Source organism: Myotis lucifugus, unplaced genomic scaffold (genome assembly GCF_000147115.1).
Source record: "Myotis lucifugus unplaced genomic scaffold, Myoluc2.0 scaffold_17, whole genome shotgun sequence".
NCBI classification, from domain to species: Eukaryota; Metazoa; Chordata; class Mammalia; order Chiroptera; family Vespertilionidae; genus Myotis; species Myotis lucifugus.
In genome coordinates, this window is record NW_005871065.1 from 10013973 (window position 1) to 10037678 (window position 23706).

Below are 23706 nucleotides of genomic sequence, written 5' to 3' on the forward strand. Positions count from 1 at the left end.
TTCCCAGTGCAGAAAGGAGTGTCTGATTGCTGGGCAAGAGCTACATATAGCCTGCTTTTCTGCACAAAAGCCAGGGTGTGGTAGGAACAAAAGGGATTTTTTTAAATTAAGTAATTCAGCCAACTTCAGACGTGGTAGCTGAAATCAGATAGAAATGGCAAGAACTTGGGGTGAAGAAGAAAAAGAATAACCGGGACAGTAAGCAATAAACACTGACAATGAAAATAGAGACGAGACAGAAGATGGGCTAGCTGCACAGCAATGCCATCTGAATACCAAAGCTAAGCCCAACAAGGATCTTATAAAGAACTTTGACCGTACATGGGGAAGGACTACCAGCAACTGTACACCCATAAGGCCCCCAAGTATGCCTCAGGGAACAGCATGGTAGAGAAATACCAAATTTGCTTAGAAGCAAAACAATGGCTACAGGTAAGGAGCAAAATGGCCATGGAAAGCTGCTGCTGCTGTTGCCGTTCAGGAAGACTTTTATCCATGACTATATTTTAACTATTTTCAACTATGCAAAACCCAATTCAGGTATCTGTACATCTAAGAAGCCGATCCTAATCAAACAAAACCACAACATGAACTTGATCCACAGATACTTATACCTTAGTCACATGCACCAATGTCTGAAATCTGAATTTGGTATTTTATTTATCAAAGATTCTATTATCCATCAGTGGTTTTATTTTCTTTACTATAGAAATGTTCATTATCCACCTCCTCCAATGTTTATTTAGGCTGGTACTCTACCATAATCTAAGGCAGTGGTTCTCAACCTTCCTAATGCCGCGACCCTTTAATACAGTTGTTCATGTTGTGGTGACCCCCAATTTCATTGTTACAAATTGAACATAATTAAAGCATAGTGATTAATTACAAAAACAATATGTAATTATATATGTGTTTTCCGATGGTCTTAGGCAACCCCTGTGAAAGGGTCATTCGACCCCCAAAGGGGTTGTGACCCACAGGTTGAGAACCGCTTTGTGACCCACAGCTTGAGAACCGCTGATCTAAGGTTTATGTTATGCTGGCATTTCCAAATCAATTGTAACCAAGTGATACACAGTGTCCAGAAAAATAAGAAGTTAGTACAACCTCAAAACATCTCCAACTAGCAAAGTAGAAGCAACTTTAGACTGGGAGACCTGGAGTTGCTTGACTAATAGTGAGACAACAGCTTTAAGAATTCCTTTTCACTTGGAATTGGTTTTAATATATTTTTTTAAATCATGTTATATTTGTGTGTGGCTTTTTTTTGTTGGTAGTGGTAGGTTTTTTGTAACCGTTTAATAGCTTTTTAATTTATTATATTGTATTTTTTTTTAATTAAATAATCAAGTCCTAGCCGGTTTGGCTCAGTGGCTAGAGCATCGGACTGCAGACCAAAGGGTCCAAGGTTTGATTTCGGTCAAGGGCTCATACCTTGGTTGCAGGCTCCTCCCCTGGTTGGGGCTTGTGCAGGAGGCCCAATTGATATGTTTCTCTCACATTGATGTTTCCCTCTCTTCCACTCTCTCTAAAAATCAATGGAAAAATATCCTCACGTGAGGATTTAAAAAAAAAAAGGAAGTACTTTCACCATAGCTGGTTTGGCTTCGTGGATAGACTGAAGAGTCCTGGGTTTGATTCCGGTCAAGAGCACATGCCCAGGTTGTAGGCTTGGTCCCCAGTAGGGGGCATGCAGGAGACAGCAGATTAATGATTCTCTCTCATCATTAATGTTTCTATATCTCTCTACCTTTCCCTTCCTCTCTAAAATCAATAAAAATATATCTTAAAAATAATAATAATTAAAATATATGCCCTTAAAGACATTTTCAAAGGTTCTATCACTAAAAATGTCATAAGAATAAAGTGGGAAATTCCAGGTACTCAAAGAGAGAATTCAATTTTCCAAATTAATTCTGGAAAATGTTAAATCTAGAAGTGATTTATATGTTTATTTAAAATCATATGGAGTATTTTAGCACTAAAAGGTTAAAACTTACATTAGGGTTTTTTTTCTTCAATTCAGTTCATAAGTAACTATTTTAATCACTGTATTTATGACCGTGTACTAACAGAGTAACTCAAATATCCTAAGCAGATATAACTTCAGAGAGCAAAGCAGTATCATGCATACCCTTGGCTTGGTGAGTTCTTCTGTTACATTATTTACCTACACATAAAATATCTAAAGAGGGTAATACTCTTAGCACTTATTATTCTGCTTGAAATAAGGGTGAAAAAGAACCCAGAAACAAATAGCAAGTTCTACATGAGATCCTCTACCTACAAAATTCAGTGTTTCTTTCCTGAAGTCTTGAGCTGTCCATATGCACATATTGCTGCTTCTGAATTACAAGCTGATTACATATAAAATCATTCTGTAGGAGAAAAATGGTGACATTTTATGATGTTAAATTAGAAAGGCTAAACTGAGGGTATATATAAAAGTTCTCTAGAATAAGTTGTCATTGTATATATATTCTGCCCAACTTATGAATATAAAAATCCAGCACTGCTAAAGAACAAAGGGTGTGCCAGAAATGCACAGTGGGTACAGGAAGATCAGAGAGCTGTGCATGTCATTTAGGAGGGCTGTGAGGAGGAATGACCTGCTCCAGGCCTCCTGGACTGAAGAGGCGCCAGTGTGTGCCAACTGTCCCCTAGCAACTCTATTCTGCTCACTCCCATTATTCCCCCACCAAATCAGTTAGGGTTATTTGTAATCCATTATTCCATGCAAATGCAGATGTCAAGGAGAAGGGGAGAAACTGGCTACTCTATGAAGACTTGTAATTTATGGAAATAATTTTGAAATTAATCATAAACTCGTAAAAAAATATGTCCACATCATATATAATTATATTCCACGTTATGTAAACCAGAAATAAATCTATCTCTATATTATCAAGAAACATAATATTTAACTCCTTAAAAAATAATCAAAATCAACATCCAAAGACAAACTAGTTCTATTTTTAAATTATCCAATTTATACTTAAAATGTAATTCTAAACTTATACTTAAAACAAAAATATTCCCTGTAGTAAAAAATAAATGTTTACTTTATATCTAAAATTATAATGTATTCTAATAAACAGATACTTTAGGAATAATACAATATCAAATATCTAAAAATCATTTATGATAGAAAAGTAAAAGAAAATCAAAAGAATGTGCTAGAAATCTTTTCAGCACAGCTTAGGAGCAAACTAATGACTCCAGATAACGAGCAAAACTGCCATGGAAAGCTGCTGCTGTTGTCATTCAGGCAGACTTTCATTTTGCTTTTGTCCATGATTATATTTTAATAATTTTCAACTAAAATATTGTCACTCATAAAAATTAATTTTAAGTCCAAACAAAAAAAATGTTAAGAGGACACAAAGTCAACTGTGTTTTCATGTTTTTATTTAGTGTGAAACATCTTAGAACCATATTTTAGGTAATTAAAGCCTCTATGTTAGGTAAGTAAAAGGCAGTCTTTACCAGCATGATTTAATAAGGACAACTTGGTTACCTGCATAAAGATTTTTATTAAAAATCTTTTCACATTTGTAGATCACGTTGCAGAAGATTTACCTTCCAAATGGCATTCTATTTGGTCTCTTATTGACTGGAGGTTAAATAAATTGCTGTTACTTGAGCAATTTTCATTCTCTGGCACAAAGAGCCAAAAAATTATACATGTCACAACAAAATCTACAGGTCACATGTGAATTCGAATCTTTCTTTATGTGAAAATTCCTTTCTAAAGAAAGCATAAGAAAACACTGACACCAAGCCTGTCGATTAAAGGGGGTCTATTATAACTAAAACATTAAGTTAAGATAGCTTGGCACATAATTAGCAGGTAAGGATATTCTCTTATTAGCTAGTCAATGATAAAGAGTGAATAAACCAGTTTCTGGCTATAAAGATATTTACTTTTCCTTTTGTACACATACATCAAAAAATATACTATGAGACTAAATCAAGTTCCTAAATTCAGGGGGGAAAATAATCAAATTTTAAATGTTTCACCTTCAATATATGATCATATAAAAAAACAAATTCTCAAAAATGTTTCTCTACTAGCAAAGGGAAAAGGTCAACATCCTATTTCATACCTATCTTTTCTTTCATATACATTTTTTAAAAAGCTAAACCCAACAATAAATGCGCCAAGAGAAATTAAAACAAGAATTATACTTCAGCAACGCTAATTTCAACAAAAATAAAAGTGTTTTTCACAGAAACTTTAGAAAAACACCTGGCAAACATAAGCTCATTGGCTGCAACAGCCTTGAATGCCAACATTCTTTAAACTAATTTCATCCGGAGACATAAACCAAGAGAGATAAAATTACTAAATAATTCATTTATGTTGAAAAATGTGCTTTGGTGCAAGGAACAACACTCAACCAACTGGAACTAGAGAACATTATGCTAAGTGAAATAAGCCAGTCAGAGAAAGACAAGGACCACATGATCTCACTCATTTGTGAAATTTAATGAGCAAACTGAACTACCAAGGAAATAGAGACAGACTCATAGATAGAGAGGAGGCATACGCTGCAGGGGGAGGGCAGGAGGGACTCGAAGGCAGAGTGGAGGGATTGAGCAAAAAAGAAAAAAAGAGAGAGAACTCATGGACATGGACAACAGTGTGGGGATTGCAAGGTGGGGGGTGTGGAGGTGGAAGAGGACATAGAAGAGATAAATGGTGATGGAATAAATTAAATAGAAAAGGAAAATGTGGCTCGGGTTGAAGCGAAAAAAGTGGGGAAACCCAGTGGGTTATTCCATATTTTACTGACAGACTTGCAAGGATTTTCCTCCTGCTGAACAGATAAAAACTACTTTGAGTGCCTTCTGCTGATCCCATTCTTTCTGCATTGAGGTTATGAACAAAGTAAAAATGTTTTCAGCCCATCAGATGTTGCCAGCGCTAGCTCTGAAATCTATCCTAAATCCATCTACTTCCTTACTTTTATAGCTGTGGTCCAAGCTACTAACCATCTCTACTCTAGACCACAATGAGAACTTACTAAAACAGTCTTCTTCCTTTTACACTTACCCCTGTGCAATCCATTCTCCACAGAGCAGTCTAAACAATCTTTTTAAAACACAAATCAAACCTTGTCATTTCCCTGTTTTAAAAAATTTCTCAAAGCTTTCATCTCATCTTATATGAGTCAAATGACAACCTATGCAATTGGATGTCTGCCAAACTCTCCTTGCCCACTTTTTTCACGCTGGCCTCATTCCATTCTTCAAATTCGTGCTTCTCAACCTTGGCACCATCGGTACATTGGGCAAGACAGTTGTTCATTGTGGGAACTATCTGCATTGTAGGATGTTCAGCAGCATCCCTCGCCTCTACCCACTAGGTGCCTGTAGCACCATCACCCCCAGTTGTCACATAACAATATGTTTCCAGACATTTCTTTTAAAGAAGCCAAGCTCATTCCTGCTTCCTGGTCTTTTACCCTCTCATTCCCTCTATGTGAAATAATTACCCCCAATACTTGAGCTCTATGACTGGTTCCTTTCATTCTTATCTCAACTTAGCTGTGTTTGTCTACTCAGAGAGGCCATCTCTAATCATCCTACATAAAGTTGTGCCCACTTCCATCATAGCTACAGCCCAACACTTAATAGAGTACAGAGTAAGTGCTCAAAACATAGTCACTGAGAAAATACATAAATGTCAGTGTTTATGAGAAAATGCTTAAGTAGTAAGATGATAACAGTTATGTATAATGCCACAACAGCACCTGGATATTCTCCTATACTGTATTTGCTTCATCTTTCAAATGTATACTAGTACAGTGGGGCCTTGATTTACGAGTGTCCCGACTAACGAGTTTTTCGAGATACGAGCCATCTCTCGGCCGATTTTTTGCTTTGAGTTGCGAGCTAAAATTCGGGTTACGAGCCAGCTTCAGATACCCCACCGCTAGTTGGCACAGCGAACGTCACAGTGAACGCCACAACATCAGCCCAGCATCACGTGTCACACTCGTTCACTTTAAGATTTGACATACGAGTAATTTGAGTTACGAGCTCCGTCACGGAACGAATTAAACTCGTAAGTCAAGGCCCCACTGTACATCCTAATGCACCATTAATTCTTTCTGGTAATATTATTGTCAGTTATAGGGAATGTACATTTGCTCATTGTGCATTAACAAAAATAGTCCAAGGCCAGAGCATGCTTCCACAGAGTGGGAACAGAGAGGCATTTGAACTGTTCAGAAGATGTTATGCTGCTGAAAGCACTGAATATCCAACTTCCGGCTAAAAATAGCCATGACAAAGGATCCTGGTTTGTTCCATCATGTATATAAATGGCTCACCATTTTTATCTAAGCAGTCACTCTTTCATTTATCTTGTTTTAAGTGGACACACAAAGGTCAATACTTTCGATTTTTTTTTAATGACAGAAAAACATGACTTCAGTTATTTCAAAAGCAAACAGCTATAATGAATAAAAAGGAAATGTGAGAGTTAAATCTTAATCACTTTGTGTTTTCATGTGAACTGGTAAAATCCAGTCAGGTGAACCCTATGCTGAGTAATTAAACCTGGCAAAATTGTAGTCTCTGATCAGAATAGTTCAACTGGATTTCATTCATTCCATAAAGGTTGGTTCACTCATGTCACAGGGGGCCTTTTATTACTTCTGGAGATGTGTTTGATATCAGCACTTTGAATACATACATATACATTTCTTCAGAAAATTAATACAGTTTTTAAAAAATTATGTCATTGCTCTGAATTGCTAAAATATATTTCTAGATATTTAAAATAATAAACACACAATGCAGTGTACAGATGATGTGTTGTGGAACTGTGCACCTGACACCTGTATAATATTGTTAACCAGTGTCACCCCAATAAATTCAATAAAAAGGAAAAAAAATTTAAAAAATTTTAAATATAAATATCACTGATTTTAAAAACTATCATTCATCAGGACAATTACATAAGAACTTCTGGACAAGTGAGACCTCGCAGACCAGTGTGTGAGTAGGGGGAGAACCGGCACATACCAGTTGTGCACCATGAGTTTCTGCACAGCCAGGAGAGCGTTGTAGCGAACCTGCTGGTCTTCGTGGTGCATGTGGTTCATCACCAGCTGCTTCCCACCAAGCTGCTCAATGACCCTGCGGAACAGAAGCCACTTTGTGAAGATACTGCAATTACTTTCAAACTCATGCTGTTAGTCAGCAGAAAGCCCAAATCCCTAGCAAAGTTACAATACACGTAAGTAAACCAACACATGCCTTTTTTCTATCATTTTCTCCAAATCATAGTTTTAAGGCATTCAAATATTTCTTTTGAATTTCTAAGAATAAATCTAATTGCTATTCTCCTTTCCCAATCCAGGCAAGTTTCACCTACCTGAATATCTCACATAATATTCCCGGTTATAGTTTTCTAGGTAGTTTATCAACTTCTTTATTTTTAGTATTTCTGGCCTGCTTAAAATCAATATATTGAATATAATCTAATATCCATAATAATATCAACCAATATTAAGTTCACCAGTGGCTGTGCTGTGAGACAGATATGGGCTCAAGTACAGATTCCAGGGAACACAGAGTTAAAAGCACCCAGTAGAAGCCATGTTAATTTCCTGAAAAGGACTACTGATTTTTAAGATATCTGCTCTTTCTTGTAACAATGGGAATTACCACATGACCTCCTGGGCAATGAACCAGAGGAGGAAAATTCCTCTTGTCAAGAGCACCGTGATGACTGACAACCAGCATTGCTTTCTATCACTGCACCCGACACCCTAAAAACTCCAGTTACCACAGATGTAAAAGTGAAGTGAAAATGGTTATTTCCTTCATGAATGGAAAGAGATTCTCTGTTCCTCTGCAAGGACGTGGCTGTGGATAGAGCTGTGGAGTCTCTTAACTCCAGCACAACAGTGTGGATTCTCCAGTCTGTACTGCCTAGTGGGAGATATAACTATTACGTAGCCAGTGACAAGTGACAGCAATAGGGCTTTGGTGGTTTAAGACAACCTCACAGACAGATGGATGGGGATCAAAGATGAGAGAGAGGCTTTTATGTTTATACCTTTTTATACCTTATTTTTTAAATCATCCTTTTTTAATATACTGAATTGAGGGGGGAAAGTACGGTATAATTATTACCAAACATTAATTGAGTGCTTGTTATGTGCCAGGTACTGTGCTTTAAAACATTACTTTAATACGTATATCAGCTCTGCTCTCTATCAGATATGTTACATTAGGGAAGTCATTTAACCATGTAAATTCCTTCTTGCCACATGAGAATAACAAGAATGCCTCCTTTATGGTGCTGCTGTGAAGACTAAGGGACATAAAGCCCATGTCTACTGCTATGAGGAGGAGGAGGAGGAGAAGGATACAGGGGCTGCGCCCCTTCAATCCAGTCCAAGTGACCTTCCAAAAATCTGAATTATCGCTTGTTCTGCATAAAACGCTGGCTGACAAGGCCCTTCACAGTCTGACTTGGAGCCTTCTCTCGCTTCATAGAGCCCGGGCCTACACCCTGGACTCTGTGCACTGACTCCACTGGCCCCCTTTCGGGTCCTCCAGCCACAGAGTCTTGGCAAACGCTGTCTTCTGTTCCTGAAGTTGTCCCACTCCTCTTCATGTAGTTTTCAACTAGAGGCATGGAAAGATTATCGTCACTGGATACATTTTAAAGGGAATATGAGGAATAAACATAAAGTCATTAAGTCATTCTAAATTTTTTTAATCCTCACCAAAGGGTATGTTTTTATTGATTTTTAGAGAGAGAGGTAGAGAAAGGGAGAGAGAGAGAAACCTCTATCAGTTGCCTCCCCGTACATGCCTGACTAGGGATCGAACCCACGACCTGGGTATGTGCCCTGACCGGGAATCGAACCTTCGGTGCATAGGACAATGAACCAACTGAGCCACACTAGCCAGGGCCATAAAGTCATTCTTATTTCACCACAAACTGCTTATTCAACTGACCGTGTTCATGTGTATGAGCTACTTTGAGGGGTTGGCAGGACTGGCTTCTTACTTTTCCTCTTTAGCTTAACACCCCTGTCTCCTCCTGCCCTTGCTTACTCCTCCAGGGTGGACCGCTGTAATTGGGGAGTTTGGAAAAAGAAATCCACATGCACAGATACACCCCCTCCTTTCTCTTCCATGTCAGTCCAGTGTTCCCTGGGATTAATGGGTTAGTCCAATTCTGAGTTCAGTTTTAGGAAGGCCATCTGTGTATTGTACATATGCCATGTTTTTCAATATTGGCTTTATCAGTACTTTGGCCTCCATTTGTTATCTCCTTTGACATGTTTCTCAAATAATTTAGAATTTAGGCAGGCAGGCAGGCAGGCAGGCAGGCAGGCAGGAGGGGCATTATTTATTGGGCCCCTTCTGGACACCTCCAACACATGGAGATACAGTTGATTCTCATTATCTATATTCTATACAGTCATCACTAACAATGATTTAGTTAATATTAAAATCCTAGGGGAAATCCAAGGTTAGGTTCCTCCAAGCCTCTGGTCACAACACTGCCATTAACCTATCAATACATAACCTTGTTTTATGTGTGTCTGTGTGAAGACAACTTACTTTATATATTATTAATTCATTAGCACTGAACTCATAGCCAACAGCACCGTAACTCATGCCTGAAGGAAGCTTATCTAATACACATAGTTTCTCTGTAAGGCATATCACAGCCTTCTTCTGCTGAGGACTCTACACAGCACTTCAGCCCTCGGCTCAGAGCTAGTGAAACAATGAAATCACCAACAAAGTGCACAAAAATACAAAAACCATGACACTAAACAGACCACATAAGGAATACTTGTTTACAGTACAAAGCTAAAAAAGAAGGCAGAGTATCGCCTTGTTTGCCTTCAGCTGGGAATGTGTGAATCAGGTGACTTAAATTTTGCTCTGTACATGTCCACCAACAATTGTGAAAGCATGAAGTATTGATTTGGGGGTTAGAAAAGAAATTTTAAAAAAGTAGGCAAATTCACAAATCTAGAATTCATAAATAATGAGGATCAACTGTATATGAATAAGTATAATCTCAGAAAGGTACCATTTTAGTGAAATTAAAAAACACAGAGATCACACACCACTGATGATGACGATGATAGCAATTTTTTTACTTGTTGGGCATATGCAAAATGCTTCCTATATTTTCTCTCATGTAATCTTCACAACAAATGTACTGCCTATCCCTCTAGAAAGTCATGGTTTTTGACATTTTAAACCCTTGCCCCTTGTATCTGCTCATATTAACACCAGCCAAGAAAATTTTAAAAATTTGCTTTTAATAATTTATTACTATATTTATTTACTACACATTCATTTTCAAACTATACATATTACTGTCCTCCACCCAAGATTCCAGTGGGTGTCAAAGAGGAATAAACAATCTCCATTCCACTGAAACACATTGCTATAAAAATACATTCCCCCTCTTCTAAATTTAAGATTCAAATGAACCACCAATTACTTTCAGATTATACAGATGTCCAAAATCATAAATGCTTGAAAAAGTGGTGAAAAAGAATCTTTCCAGTTGGCAGATTAAGACAAGGTATCATTAAAAAGGCCAAATATTTAGATAATTTAATTTAGAGCAATATTCTAGTACTTTAATAGCCATTGCCTAATAGAAAAAACCTTGCTAAACATATTTCAAAACAAATCAAGTCAATAGCATGTTAAGCTTTAAAGACTTGTAATATTATAATACACTATTAACAAGCTCAACACTGGTAATAACATTTAAAGAATGTACCAGCTGGTGAAACAGAGAAACGTAATTTTAGAGTAAATTTTTCAGATATTCTAAAAAGCACAGCACTAATTTTTTTTGTTCTAAACGTCTTTTTCCCTATTAATATGGTTCTATAATATGATATAAAGTATAGTTTGATATCAGGTAGGTAGCAAAATCTTGGCCATTTCTCATAGCAATATTTTTTCTGATACAGTGCCTTGGGCAAGGGAAGCAAAAGAAAAACAATTGAGACTACACCTAAAAAGTTTTGCACAACAAAGGAAACCATCAACAAAATGAAAATAAACCCACTGAGGGGAGAACATATCTGCCAATGATACATCAGATAAGGGGTTAATATCCAAAATTTATAAAGAACTTATGCAAGTCAACACCAAAAGAAAAAAAAAGATCCAATTAAAAAATGGGCAAAGGACCTGAATAGACACTTCTCCAAAGACGACATACACAAGGTCAAAAGACATACGAAAAAATGCTCAATGTCACTAATCATCAATGAAATGCAAATATTAAATACAATGAGATACCACCTCACACCTATCAGAATGGTTATCATCAATAAATCAACAAACAACAGTGCTGGCAAGGATGTGCAGAAAAGGGAACCCTCGTGAACTACTGGGAATACAGACTGTGCAGCCACTGTGGAAAACAATATGGAGTTTCCTCAAAAAATTAAAAATGGAAGTACATTTTAACCCAGCAATCCCACTTCTGGAAATATATCCTAAGAAAACTGAAACACCAATCAGAAAGAATATATGTGCCCCTATGTTCACTGAGCGTTATTTATAACCAGAGGCCTGGTGCACGAAATTTGTGCCTGTGCCCTCTTGTGCCTGTGCACAGTCTGGCCTGTGCCCTCTTGCAGTCCAGGAGCCCTCAGGGGATGTCTGACTGATGGCGGGGAGCGGGTCTAAGCCGTCAGTTGGACATCTGTAGCACTGCCACGGAGGTGGGAGAGGCTCCTGCCACCGCTACTGCGCTTGCCAGCTGTGAGCCTGGCTCAGTGCTTCTCCCTGTGGGAGTGCACTGACCACCAGGGGGCAGCTCCTGCATCTGCCCCCTGCACATCATAGCAGCCTGTCGTTCCGCCGTTCGGTCAATTTGCATATTAGCCTTTTATTATAAAGGATAACCAAGATCTGGAAACAGTCCAAGTGTCCATCAGTAGATAAAAAAGCTGTGGTGCATTTACATAGTGGAATACTACTATTTGGCCTTAATAATAGAAGAAAATCTTAGCTTTTGCAACAACATGGATAAACCTGGAAATTATTATGCTAAGTAAAATAAGCCAGTCAGAGAATGACAAATACCGTAAGATTTCACTTATATGTGGAATCTAATCAACAAAATAATTTAACAAACAAAATAGAAATACAAGCATAGATAACAGACTGACAGCAAATTCTGCTTCAGGTGAACTGTCATAATTTTTTGGAATCCATCAATATAAGGCAGCCTGAGCTACAACAAATCAGATATTTTTTTTAAAAAAACAAGATAAAGGTAAAAAATAATAGGTTGCATGGACACTTTGGGAGAAAAGGTAATTTCTCTGCTTGAAGGAATATCTCTCCATCTAGTCATTGACATGATGTTATATGATCCTATATAATAAAAGCCTAATATGCAAATTGGCCGAACGGCGGAACAATCGGTCGCTATGATGCGCACTGACCACCAGGGGACAGACGCTCAATGCAGGAGCTGCCCCCAGCCCGCAGGCTCCAGGCCTGCCAAGGTGGGTGCCAGCGGGGACCCCCCAACCACCCTGCCGGTTGCCCCACAGATTGACTCTGATGGCTGGCTAGGCCTAGGGACACTACCCGTGCATGAATTTCGTGAACTGGGCCTCCAGTGTTTAAATATTTATACAAAATAAGGACAAAGAAGTCATGAAGTAATTATGGAATGTGAAAGTCTGCAACTACAATGGTGCTCTGCCAATTTTCCCTCACATTCTAAGATGTTCTGGGTTTATATGATAATTTTTTATGATAAATAAGATAAACATATCTTCCTTATATATAGCTTTAATGAATATAAAATATTAACATCAATAATAATAAAAGTAGCTAATACTTATTGAGAACTTACTATGTACCAACGGCACTGTTCTAATCACTGTATTTAGATTAACTCATTTAATCTTCATATCACCCTCCCAAGAAAGGAATATGATTATTATCCCAATTTTATAAATTAGGAAACCAATTAGCAAGTGGAAAAGCAAAAATTCAAACCAAGGTACTTTTCCAAACAACAAAAACAGCCCTTTGTCCAATTTAATGCCTTATCCCTTCTATTGGCACCTTGATCTCTTATTTTTCAAAAGAAAAAAAATCCTATCTTTTCATTGTTAATGAAGCTAAGTGATTTTAAATTGAGGTCAGCCTCACCTCCTCTGTAAAGCCTTACCTGTCTCCTCCCACATGAAATTTCTTTAATACTTTTAAATACGTACATTAATTCCATTATCAGACATCTCCTGTAACTTTTCTTTCAGGTGTTATATTTCCTTCTATACTTTAAACCTGCTGAGTTCAAAGTTAGTACAAATAGTTGAAAAATAACCATAGCTCATAAAATAGCTATTGAATTAAATCATATAAACCAAAGAAAATCTTCAATATGAAATTTCTGTGATCTCTGTTGACTACTACACTATAGTAGTATACAGGTGTACTTATATTTTTATACTACCCATTTTAATTAGGTTTATCATAATTCCCAGTATTATTGTAATCTTGATTTCACATACTCCTCTGCTAAACTACCCTATTTTAGACAAGTACATTAGGATTCTATATTGACTGTTTCTGAAAACCCAAAAGATATTAATGGCTTGTCTGTTACCGTTTGCCCCGTGGATAATGCCGCACATATTCCCCAACATCATGAGCAGCAACAGCTAAGACTTGTGGATCATCTGATACTTCCAGAAGTTTTGTCAAAATTCTGAAATAAATTTAATGCAAAAAGATATCAATTTTTGATTCTTCTATAGAGCACAACAGAGCACAGGTATAACAGGATATCTTCCCAAAAATAAACATTTTGTTCAAAATATGTATGAATCTATGAAGCTTGCTTACTTAGTTTCTGAAGCATCACTTAAGACTGTGGCTCAAGGTTTCTCTGCCTACCTTTTTCTATCACATGTCAACCTGTCAAATAGCTAAACTCTATAAACAACAGGAAGTGCTGATAAAGAACCTTTTGTCAATCCAGGAATCATTTCATTTTAAAGTAATTCCACACTTCTAGGCTAAGTGGGCAATCTGCATTTCCAAATAAGAGAGGAGAAAGGAATGAGCATTTACTATACATATGCATGTTCCAAACTCTGTGTAAATCATATTCCTCACAACAATCCATAAATGAGGAAATGAGAGCCAGAGAAGTTAGGTAATCTGCTGAGGACACAGCAAATGTTGAAACTGAGATGTGAACTATTACTTGCTGACTCTAGCCCACACAAAGCACAAGCACACCCTGGTGGCAGTTCATTCAGCCCAAGCACAGGAAAACCCACTGGGAAAAAGCAAGAAATACATTCAATCTCCCACACATTAATATTTTTTAAATTTCAAACTATGTTCTTTTTAAAAGGCCAACTTGCAAATTATTCTGAAATTAAGTTTAATTCAACTGAAACAACTCAAATGATTTCAAAAGATTAAATTATTTCAATGACATTTTACTTTGACATTTTATTAAGAAATTACTTTATGAAACAGTAAGAAAATATTATTAACATGGGAGTCTTTAAAAGCATAACAGAATATTTATTCTGAATACCTTAAACCAGAGGTCAGCAAATTAGAGCTGAAGTCCAAACTCAGCAGCCACCGTTTTATAAATAAAGTTTTATGGGAACACAGCCACACTCATTAGTTTGCTCACTGTCCATGTCTGTTTTGGCACCAGGAGGACAGAGCTGAATAGCTGGTGACAGAGACTGATTTCCCAGTTAGTCTGGAAGAAGGTGTGGAATTATTTCATGATGATAATAGGTTCTTTGTCAGTGCTTCCTGTTATTTATAGAGTTAGCTATATGACAGGCTCAGGTGATGATAGAAAAAGGTAGGCAGAGAAACCTTGAGCCAGTTATTAAAAAGCTGAATCACAGACCCAGCCCTAGACTTACTTAGAATCTGCATTTTAATGAGATCTCCATAAACATTTAAAAGCATACTCTTAGAATCGTCAATAAACATGTCCAGGAAAATAAGTTAAAAAAAAAAAAAAAGATTCTTGTGGTAAGCAAAAAGAGAGCTTTCTCTAATTTATCCCTGAACACAGCTGTTATATCAACAATGGAATCATCACAACCCAAATCTGTAGCACCACATCGACCTCAAGCCGAGATTCTGTCAGTCACTCCAATGGGATCAACAGAGCAACATATCACAGCTTTGGAATTAGGTCAAATGTGAATGTTGACTCTGATATTTTCTAGAAATGTAATCGTGAAAAGTGCTATACAAATCCAAAATAGAATTCACATTATTATTCTAACTGATCACTCGCAATTTTTGCTCTTGTTCTCTTTCACAATATTTTTCCTCAATTTTACAAACTTGTTCCCTCGGCTTTTTTCTCTTAATTATAATCTATTTAAAAAGAAGAAGAAAAAAAGAAGATAAAAAATATGAATATGCCTAGCTGGCATGGCTTAGTGGTTGAGCAAAAACTTATGAACCAGGAGGTCACAGTTCGATTTCTGGTCAGGGCACATGCCCAGGTTGTAGGCCTGATCCCCAGTGTGGGGGGCGTGTAGGAGGCAGCTGATGAATGATTCTCTCTCATCATTGATGTTTCTATCTCTCTCTCCCTCTCCCTTCCTCTCTGAAATCAATAAAAATATATTTTAAAAAAATATGAACAATAAAATGGTAATAAATACACATCTATCAACAATTGAATCTAAAAATCAAAATAAACGAACAAGGAATCTAATGAACCAAATACACTGATGAATAAAATAGAACCAGAGGCATGGAAGCATGGAACAGACTGACAAATCTCAGAGGGAAGTGGGGAGGGAGGGGGCGGGAAGAGATAAACCAAAGAATTTATATGCATATATGCATTACCTATGGACACAGACAATAGAGTGATGAAGGCCTGGGCTGGGGTGGGAACGGGGTGGAGTGGACAATGGGAGGAAAAATGAGGGGGACCTCTGTAATACTCTCAACAATAAAAAAAAAAATTAATTCTAAACTGCGTGGTTTCTTGTATTTCAGAATATTTCCTTATTCAAATTACATACTTATTTCAAAATTATAACATACAAGGTTAGAAAGTATTTTCTGAAAACTATTATACTCAAGAGTGATAAAGGCAAAAATTAACTTATATCACATACTTGCTAAGTTTGGAATTACCTGAAAAATAGGTTAGAGCCTGACATAAGTGCAGTTCTCCACAGATAAAATGAAGTACTGTGTTTTTTAATAGCAGAATAAAATAAAGATTCTATCTGTACCTATTTTATCAGCTAGTTTGAAGGGCAGCATGAGTATGACCCTCCTGTCAATCATCCCCATGCAGATACTTTAAGGGAATGAAAACTAAATACAAGCAACAACTTCAAATTTCTCATCACATTAGCATAAAATAAAACTACAGTGCCACATGCCATTGTTTCTGGTTATTCAGAAAAATCACAAAGGGTCATACAAAGATAAAGGAAGTAATTTAAGAAAGCCATATAAATTAAAACCTAATGTTAGAAAACAAAACATGCACTTCAAAAGGCTCTTTAAGTTTGTCATAACAAAAATGCATGTAGTGCTTCAATAATACTTTGTAAAAAGCTCCTTCCATTTGAGCTCATTTTGTTGTTGAAAACTCAAAGTGGCATGCTGAAAATATAATTCACTCCTTCCTTCTACCTATTCTCCATCAATCCTCTAACATCTACCATCCATTCACTTTGGCTTGCCACACTTTAAGTAAAAATATATTATTTGGAGTAATTCACAGAAAATAAAGTCTAAACAAAAGAAATACTCATAATATGCACATCCATAGAAACAGAAAGTAAATGAGTGGTTGCTTAGGGTTGAGTGGATGGGTTAATAGAGAGGTTATAGCTAAAGAATATGAGGTTTCTTTTGAAGTGATGAAAATGTTCTAAAATTGACTGTGTTAATGATTACATACATTGTGAATATACTAAAAACTACTGATTTTTATACTTTAGATGTGTGAATTATGTGGTATGTAACATATCTATATATATATATAAAACCCTAATATGCAAATAGACCAAACAGCGGAACAACCGAACAACTGGTCGCTATGATGTGCACTGACCACCAGGGGGCGCACACAGAACATGGCAGGTGTCGGCCACAGCAGGATGGTGGAGCAGTTGAGTGGGGGCACCAGACCAAGGCAGGAACCGGGCGCTGTCATCAGGGCGAGCCTCTGGTGGTTACTGAAAATTCTTTGCTCCTGCGCACTGCAGTCATGCCCGGCACTCGCACCTGCTGCCGGCGCCCAGCACCAGTCCTAATCACTCGGTGCTGTCAGCGGGTGCAGCAGTAGCTGCCGGCCCCAATCGGCCCTGAGGGCTTCTCTACCTCCCCCTGCTCCTGAGGGGCAATCAGGGCAGCAGCGCTGCTGGCAACAGCTGACAGCGCTGGCCCAGCTTGCACCCACTGCTGCCACTGGCCCCAATTGCTCCACACTGTCAGCAGGTGCAAGCAGGGCCAGCGCCATCTGTGCATGGGAGCGGCAGCAGCGGGAGCAGGGGCTGTTGGCAGACACAGGACCTGGGGGCCATGGCGGGAGGGGCCAGGTGGGGGCGTGGAGGATGGGCCAAGACCCACTCCTATGCCCCCGCAGCCTCGCAGCCCACAGTTCCTTTCAAGGTGCACAAATTCATGCACTGGATCCCCAGTATCTCAATAAAAAAGAAAGAGTGGGGGGAGAAAAGAAAGGCAAACACGTGCACATCTTATTACAAGAAAGGGAACCCTCAAAGCTGTGGGGAAAATACTACTTTCAATAAAAAGTGCTGGTTCAATCAGATATCCCTGTAATGAAAAAAATGAATCTTGACCCCTACTTTATACTTTACTCAAAAAGCAATTCCATATGAAATGAAGATCTAAATATGAGAGGTTAAACAACAAAGCTTCTATCAGATAACACAGAAATATATCTTCATGACCTTGGGTATTCAAAATCGTTTTAAACAGGACACACAAAAATCACTAGCCATTAAGAAAAATATTAATAAATTGAACTACATTAAAACTAAAGAGTGAAATAGTATGTGACAAAGTAGGAAAAAATAGTTGTGATGAATATATATATAAAGAACTCATGTTCAGAATACATATACTCCTATAAATGAAAAAAATATATATACTTCAGGTACTTCTCCTGGAAAAAGATATACAAACTCCCAATAAGCATATGAAAAGGTATTCAACCACATTAATAAGCAAGAAAATATAAATTAAAACCATAGAATATCTAAATTTAGACTAACAGAAACATGTCTGTGAAGATGTAGAACAGGTATTAGAGTATAAACTGGAATTTAAAACTTACTTCAGGAGTTCATAATTCTTTTCATTTAACCTTACAGCATTTTCTCTCCAAAATTTCTCAGATTTGTGCACAGGACTCCATTCCAATCTTCCAGATTTAAGTTCTGAACTGTATTCATCAAATGAGCTATAAAAATTTTTAAAGAATTCAGAGTTTATATAAACTTCAGCGATCCTCCAAATTAAACACAATAACATCTTCATTAATGATTTAACTACAAAGACTGACCATCCTTTGTAAATTAACAAAATTCCACTAAACAAAGTTTAAAGAGCTTAAATAAGCTTCATAAATCATGTGAAATTTATTCAGAGTATTCAGGTGCAGTACTATAAAATTTGAATGCTCATCATGAGATATTAAAAGGAGTACTTGCTTTCAGAATCCCTACCCTAATATATCTTCTATATATATAAAAGCCTAAGTGACCAAAAGACCAGTCAACCAGACGACCGGTCACTATGACATGCACTGACCACCAGGGGGCAGATGCTCAATGCAGGAGCTGCCCCCTGGTGGTCAGTGCGCTGCTCAGCTGACCAACGGGCACCAGACGCTGGGCTCACGGCTGGCAAGGGCAGCTGTGGCAACACAAGCCTCTCCTGCCTCCACGGCAGCGCTACCAAGTGGTGGCAGCGGCAGGCGCATTGGGCCGGGATGAGGCGCCCATCCCAAGCTTGGGCTCCTCCCTGGCCACCTGCCTCTTCGTGCACTACTACATCCCTCGGGGGATGTCAGACTGCCAGTTTCAGCCTGATCCCCACCCGAAACGGGGAGTCCAACATCCCCCTAGAGGTCCCAGATTGCAAGAGGGCACAGGTCAGGCTGAGGGACCCCACCAGCCCACGAATCCGTGCACCAGGCCTCTACTGTATACATAAATGTATATCAGTAAAATATCTGATAAGCTAGCGGAGTTTCTATCTTGCCACTTAAAATACTGTATCTGTGCCCTGGGTGGGTGGCTCATTCAGTTGGAACGTCATCCCATATACCAAAAGGTTGTGAATTTGATTCCAGATCAGGGCACATACCTAGGTTGTGTGTTTGATCCCCAGTTGGGGTGTCTATGGGAGGCAACCAATGTTTCTCTCTCACATCGATGTTTCTCTCTTTCTCTCCCTTCCTTTCACACACACACATACATACTGTATTTGCCAGACCACTAGATTCATTAATACAAATTTATGTAAAAGTATGTGACTTTAACATAAAATAAAATAGCATATTCTGATATTATTATACTACAAATGTCATAAACTACTATATTGCATTACAAAAATGAAAACACATATCTGTACAACTAGAGGCCCGGTGCACAAATTCGTGCACGGGTAGGGTCCCTAGTGGCTGCCAGCTGCCGGCTGCCAGTCAGAGACTCCCTTCCCCGGCTGTCGGCTGCTGACCAGGGCCTTCCTTCATTCCGCGCCACCCTGTGGTGGTCAGCATACGTCATAGCGAGTGATCGAACTCCCGGTCAGTTGAACTCCCGAGGGGACACTTTGCATTTTAGGCTTTTATGCATATAGATATGCTACAATGTGATTACCAACAATGAAGAGGTAATTCTTTGGTTGAATTAACCCACTATAGATGAATTAAAAACAAAAGTCTCTGTAAATATAATAAACTGCAATGCACTTTGTAAACATCATTCACTATGTATCAAGATACTTCATTATTCAATTAGCCAGTGGACAAACACAGTGACGAGACATGCCTGCACTTTCAAGTAAAAACTTTTAAAAGAAGTGGACATTTAATACCCAGTGGTGATTTAGTATAACCAGGATTTACTAAATTGATTAGAGTGTCCTGTTTGAATAAGAATGTAATCCCAGTCAGTATAAGAAGTAAACTAGTATTGTTAACAATAATGTCCTAAACCTATAAGAGCAAAAACAGAGAAAAATCTTTCAACTGAACCCATCATCCTATTAGCTTTATGTAAATAGAAAGTTTTAAAATTTCCAAATTCAACATGAAAAATCAATAAGTAATAATTAGTAATGATTGACCCATATAAGCGTCAAACACTGAACACATTTACAATTAAATCCATCACAATCCTTTCTCACAGCCTGCTCCTGAGCACACCACAGCGAACTCTCCATTCACTGGCCACCAAGATCACTTAGGATACTAAGAAAGAATGTTTCTTAAGTATTTCTCTAGTTTCCAGTCAGTCACCTTCCCCCCCACCCCCTCCAATCAACCGATAGGTGCAGAAAGGACAGCAATAAAGAACTCTCTTGCTTGAACAATTGTCAGAAAAGTTTTGACATTCAGGCAAAGTCCCTAGTTTTTCTCCTATGATTTTTCTATTTTTAAGAGTATTTATGAAAACAGCAAAGTAATCTAGATATTTATCATTAGCAATGTACATTAAATAATTTATAAAGCTAATTATCACTAGCATTTACTTTTTAAAAGGATCATAAAGGATTTTTATAAAGAACTGATGATAAACTTTTGTAAATAATCATAATAGAATTTATAAAACTGCAAGCCTATTGCTAGCCTATTGCTATTACAATCAACTTGTTCATATTTGAAATTATAGAAAGACAAAAACCATTTGCCTCCCTCCACAAAACTCCATTACAAACCACTGATGTGGGTGATACCTCCTCTCCCATCTCTATAAAAGCATTTGGGCATTGGGATTATGGGCTGCATTGAATTACCTGGTAAATAGGTTTCTGGAAAAATTACTATACTGAAGGCATCTGCTGAACACTTGAAACCTCACAACAATCCTACAAGGTTAGAATTTTTATTGCTAATTTACCAAAAGGAAAACTGAGATGTTAAAATGTCAAGTATACTTCTCAAGGTTACATGTGGAAAAAGGAGCCAAACAATTCAAACTAGAGTCAGCCTGGCTCCCAAACCCAGTCCAACTACAGAAAAAGATGTATTTCTTAAGAGTAACTCTTTTAAAAATGTATCAATAATTAAAAAACAAACACCTGGATTAATGTGAAAGATCAACAAGATATTAAACAACAACAACAACAACAAAAACAAGGTCTAGAAGGATACGTAAAACCCCGTTGGTGTGTCTGTCTCGGTGTGTGTGCGCATGTGCGGGGGTGAGGGGCATGGGAATAGGCTGGGAAGATGGTGGGAGTGGCATGGAGTCCTTTCTGTACTGTGTAAGCATTTTCTTTTTGTTTACTTCATGTAAATCATTTGCATAATGTTTAAAATAAAAAAAATAAACCAATAGGAACTTCAGAAAAGCAGGAAAAACATACTTTCCATATGTGGACAAAAGTCCTCCATAAATTAACAAGCATCACTGCTCTAAAAAATTCTAAACCAGGGAGATATTCTTCAAGGTTTCCATGATAGTGCCAACCACCTGTGGTAGTACAGTCAGTCCAACTTTAAAAAGAAAATGATGGAACTCTTCCCAAACAGCTCTGACCAACTGTTACCATGGTGATGAGCCAGTTTTTCCATATTCTCCAAATATTTAATAGAAGACATAATATTTTAGTGAAATCTTTTGAGTTTATATTTAGTAACAAATTTAAATTGCCTTAAAATACTAATCAAGTAAAACAAAACCCAATATATCCAGTCTGTGAGAATTAAAAATAACATACCTAAGATCCTGAACACTTTCACCAAGTTTTTCCAAAAGAAATTTTATATCTTCGCTGATGTCTTCATCATCATACTTTTGCTGTTCCAAGTTCTCCAACTGTTTCAGAACTTTGCACTGGATCATAGCCAAAGCATATTCTTGGCGAGTTTCTCTTTCAGCTGATTTTTCTAAAAAGTTCTGGGTTAGACAAAGATATAATAAGAAGCTATATAATTTGTTATGTGATATTCTCAGACCTCTGCACATCCTTTTTACACCCTCTCTCCTCCTCATCCTTCTCCTAATGACAGGTTAACTATCACCTTTAAGTGGATGACTGTATCGCAAATCCTTACTTCTTTCCTAAGCATCTGTCCATATCAGAAATGTACTTCTGATTCCTTGCTTACTTACTTGGCTTACTAAACATTTTAAATGACTGACCCATATAAGTGTCAAACACTGAACATATTTACAATTTAATCCATCACAATCCTTTCTCACAGCCTTCTCCTGAGCACACAACAAACTCTCCATTCACTGGCCACCAAGATCACTTAGGATACTAAGAAAGAATGTTTCTTAAGTATTTCTCTAGTTTCCAGTCAGTCACCTCCCCTCCTCCAATCAACCGATAGGTGCAGAAAGGACAGCAATAAAGAACTCTCTTGCTTGAACAATTGTCAGAAAAGTTTTGACATTCAGGCAAAGTCCCTAGTTTTTCTCCTATAATTTTTCTATTTTTAAAAGTATTTATGAAAACAGCAAAGTAATCTAGATATTTATAAAGATCAAGTGTTCACTGAATCAACCAATATTTTTAAGCAAAGAACATGTTCAGGCCTAGGGACAAGAAAGAACAAGCTCTCAAGAAAGCTACCCTTCACCAATTGGTAAATGCCTTCCATTTAAAAAAAAAAAAAGCCTGTAATAATTAATTCCAAATCAACTGTACTAAAATTTGAAATTTACTTATTTTTGTAAGCAAGTTATATTTCTATTAATTATGCCAAATAAACACAGAAAGAGATTTAGCTTAGCATATAGAAATTAGTGTGACTAATCCCTAACAAAATCACAACAGCATTTTTCACATATATTTGAAAAAACAATCCTAAAATTTATATGGAACCACAAAGACCTCAAATAGCCAAAGCAATCTTGGGAAAGAACAAGGAAGCTAAAGGCATCATGCTTCCAGATTTCAAACTAAACTACAAAGCTATAGTAATCAAAACTGTATGGCAATGGCATAAAACAGTCTCATAGAGTAATGGAACAGAATAGAGCACCTAGAAATAAGCCCCCACATATAGAGTCAACTAATATTTGACAAAGGAGTCAAGGATACTCCATGGGAATAGTTCTTCAATGAATGGCACTAGGAAAACTGGATAACCACATGCAAAAAAAAAAAAATGAAAGTAGACCACTATATTACACAGCTCACAATAATTCACTTGAAATTGATTAGAAACATGAAACTGTCAAACTCCTAGAAGAAAACACAGAAAAGGCTCCTGGCACTAGTCTTGACAACAATTTTTTGTTTAGGATACCAAAGTCACAGCAACAAAAGCAAAAATCAGCAAACAGAACTACATCAAACTAAAAGCTTCTACACAGCAAAAGAATAAAGTGAAAAAGCATCCTACAAAATGGGAGAAAATAGCGGCAAAACATATATCTGATAAGTGGGTTAATATCCAGAATGTATAAAGAACTCATACAACCCAATAAA

At 37.4% G+C, this 23706-nt stretch overlaps 1 protein-coding gene across 7 annotated transcripts in view; it reads right to left on the bottom strand.

Annotated features, from left to right (window-relative positions):
* The window catches only part of ATP6V1H (ATPase H+ transporting V1 subunit H), a 74514-nt gene that overhangs the window by 12768 nt on the left and 38040 nt on the right, over positions 1-23706 (bottom strand). For 2 of the 7 annotated variants that reach the window (XM_023750968.1, XM_006085266.3), the window contains 4 exons: positions 21985-22163; positions 18371-18496; positions 13652-13753; positions 7036-7149 (listed from right to left, as the gene is read on the bottom strand). In XM_023750968.1, the coding sequence (XP_023606736.1) occupies positions 7036-7149; positions 13652-13753; positions 18371-18496; positions 21985-22163 (521 nt within the window). Of the gene's footprint in view, positions 1-2287; positions 2379-7035; positions 7150-8985; positions 9102-13651; positions 13754-18370; positions 18497-21984; positions 22164-23706 lie in introns of those variants that run through there. The other 5 variants (XR_002828354.1, XR_002828355.1, XR_002828356.1 and 2 more) reach the window with 5 other exon arrangements.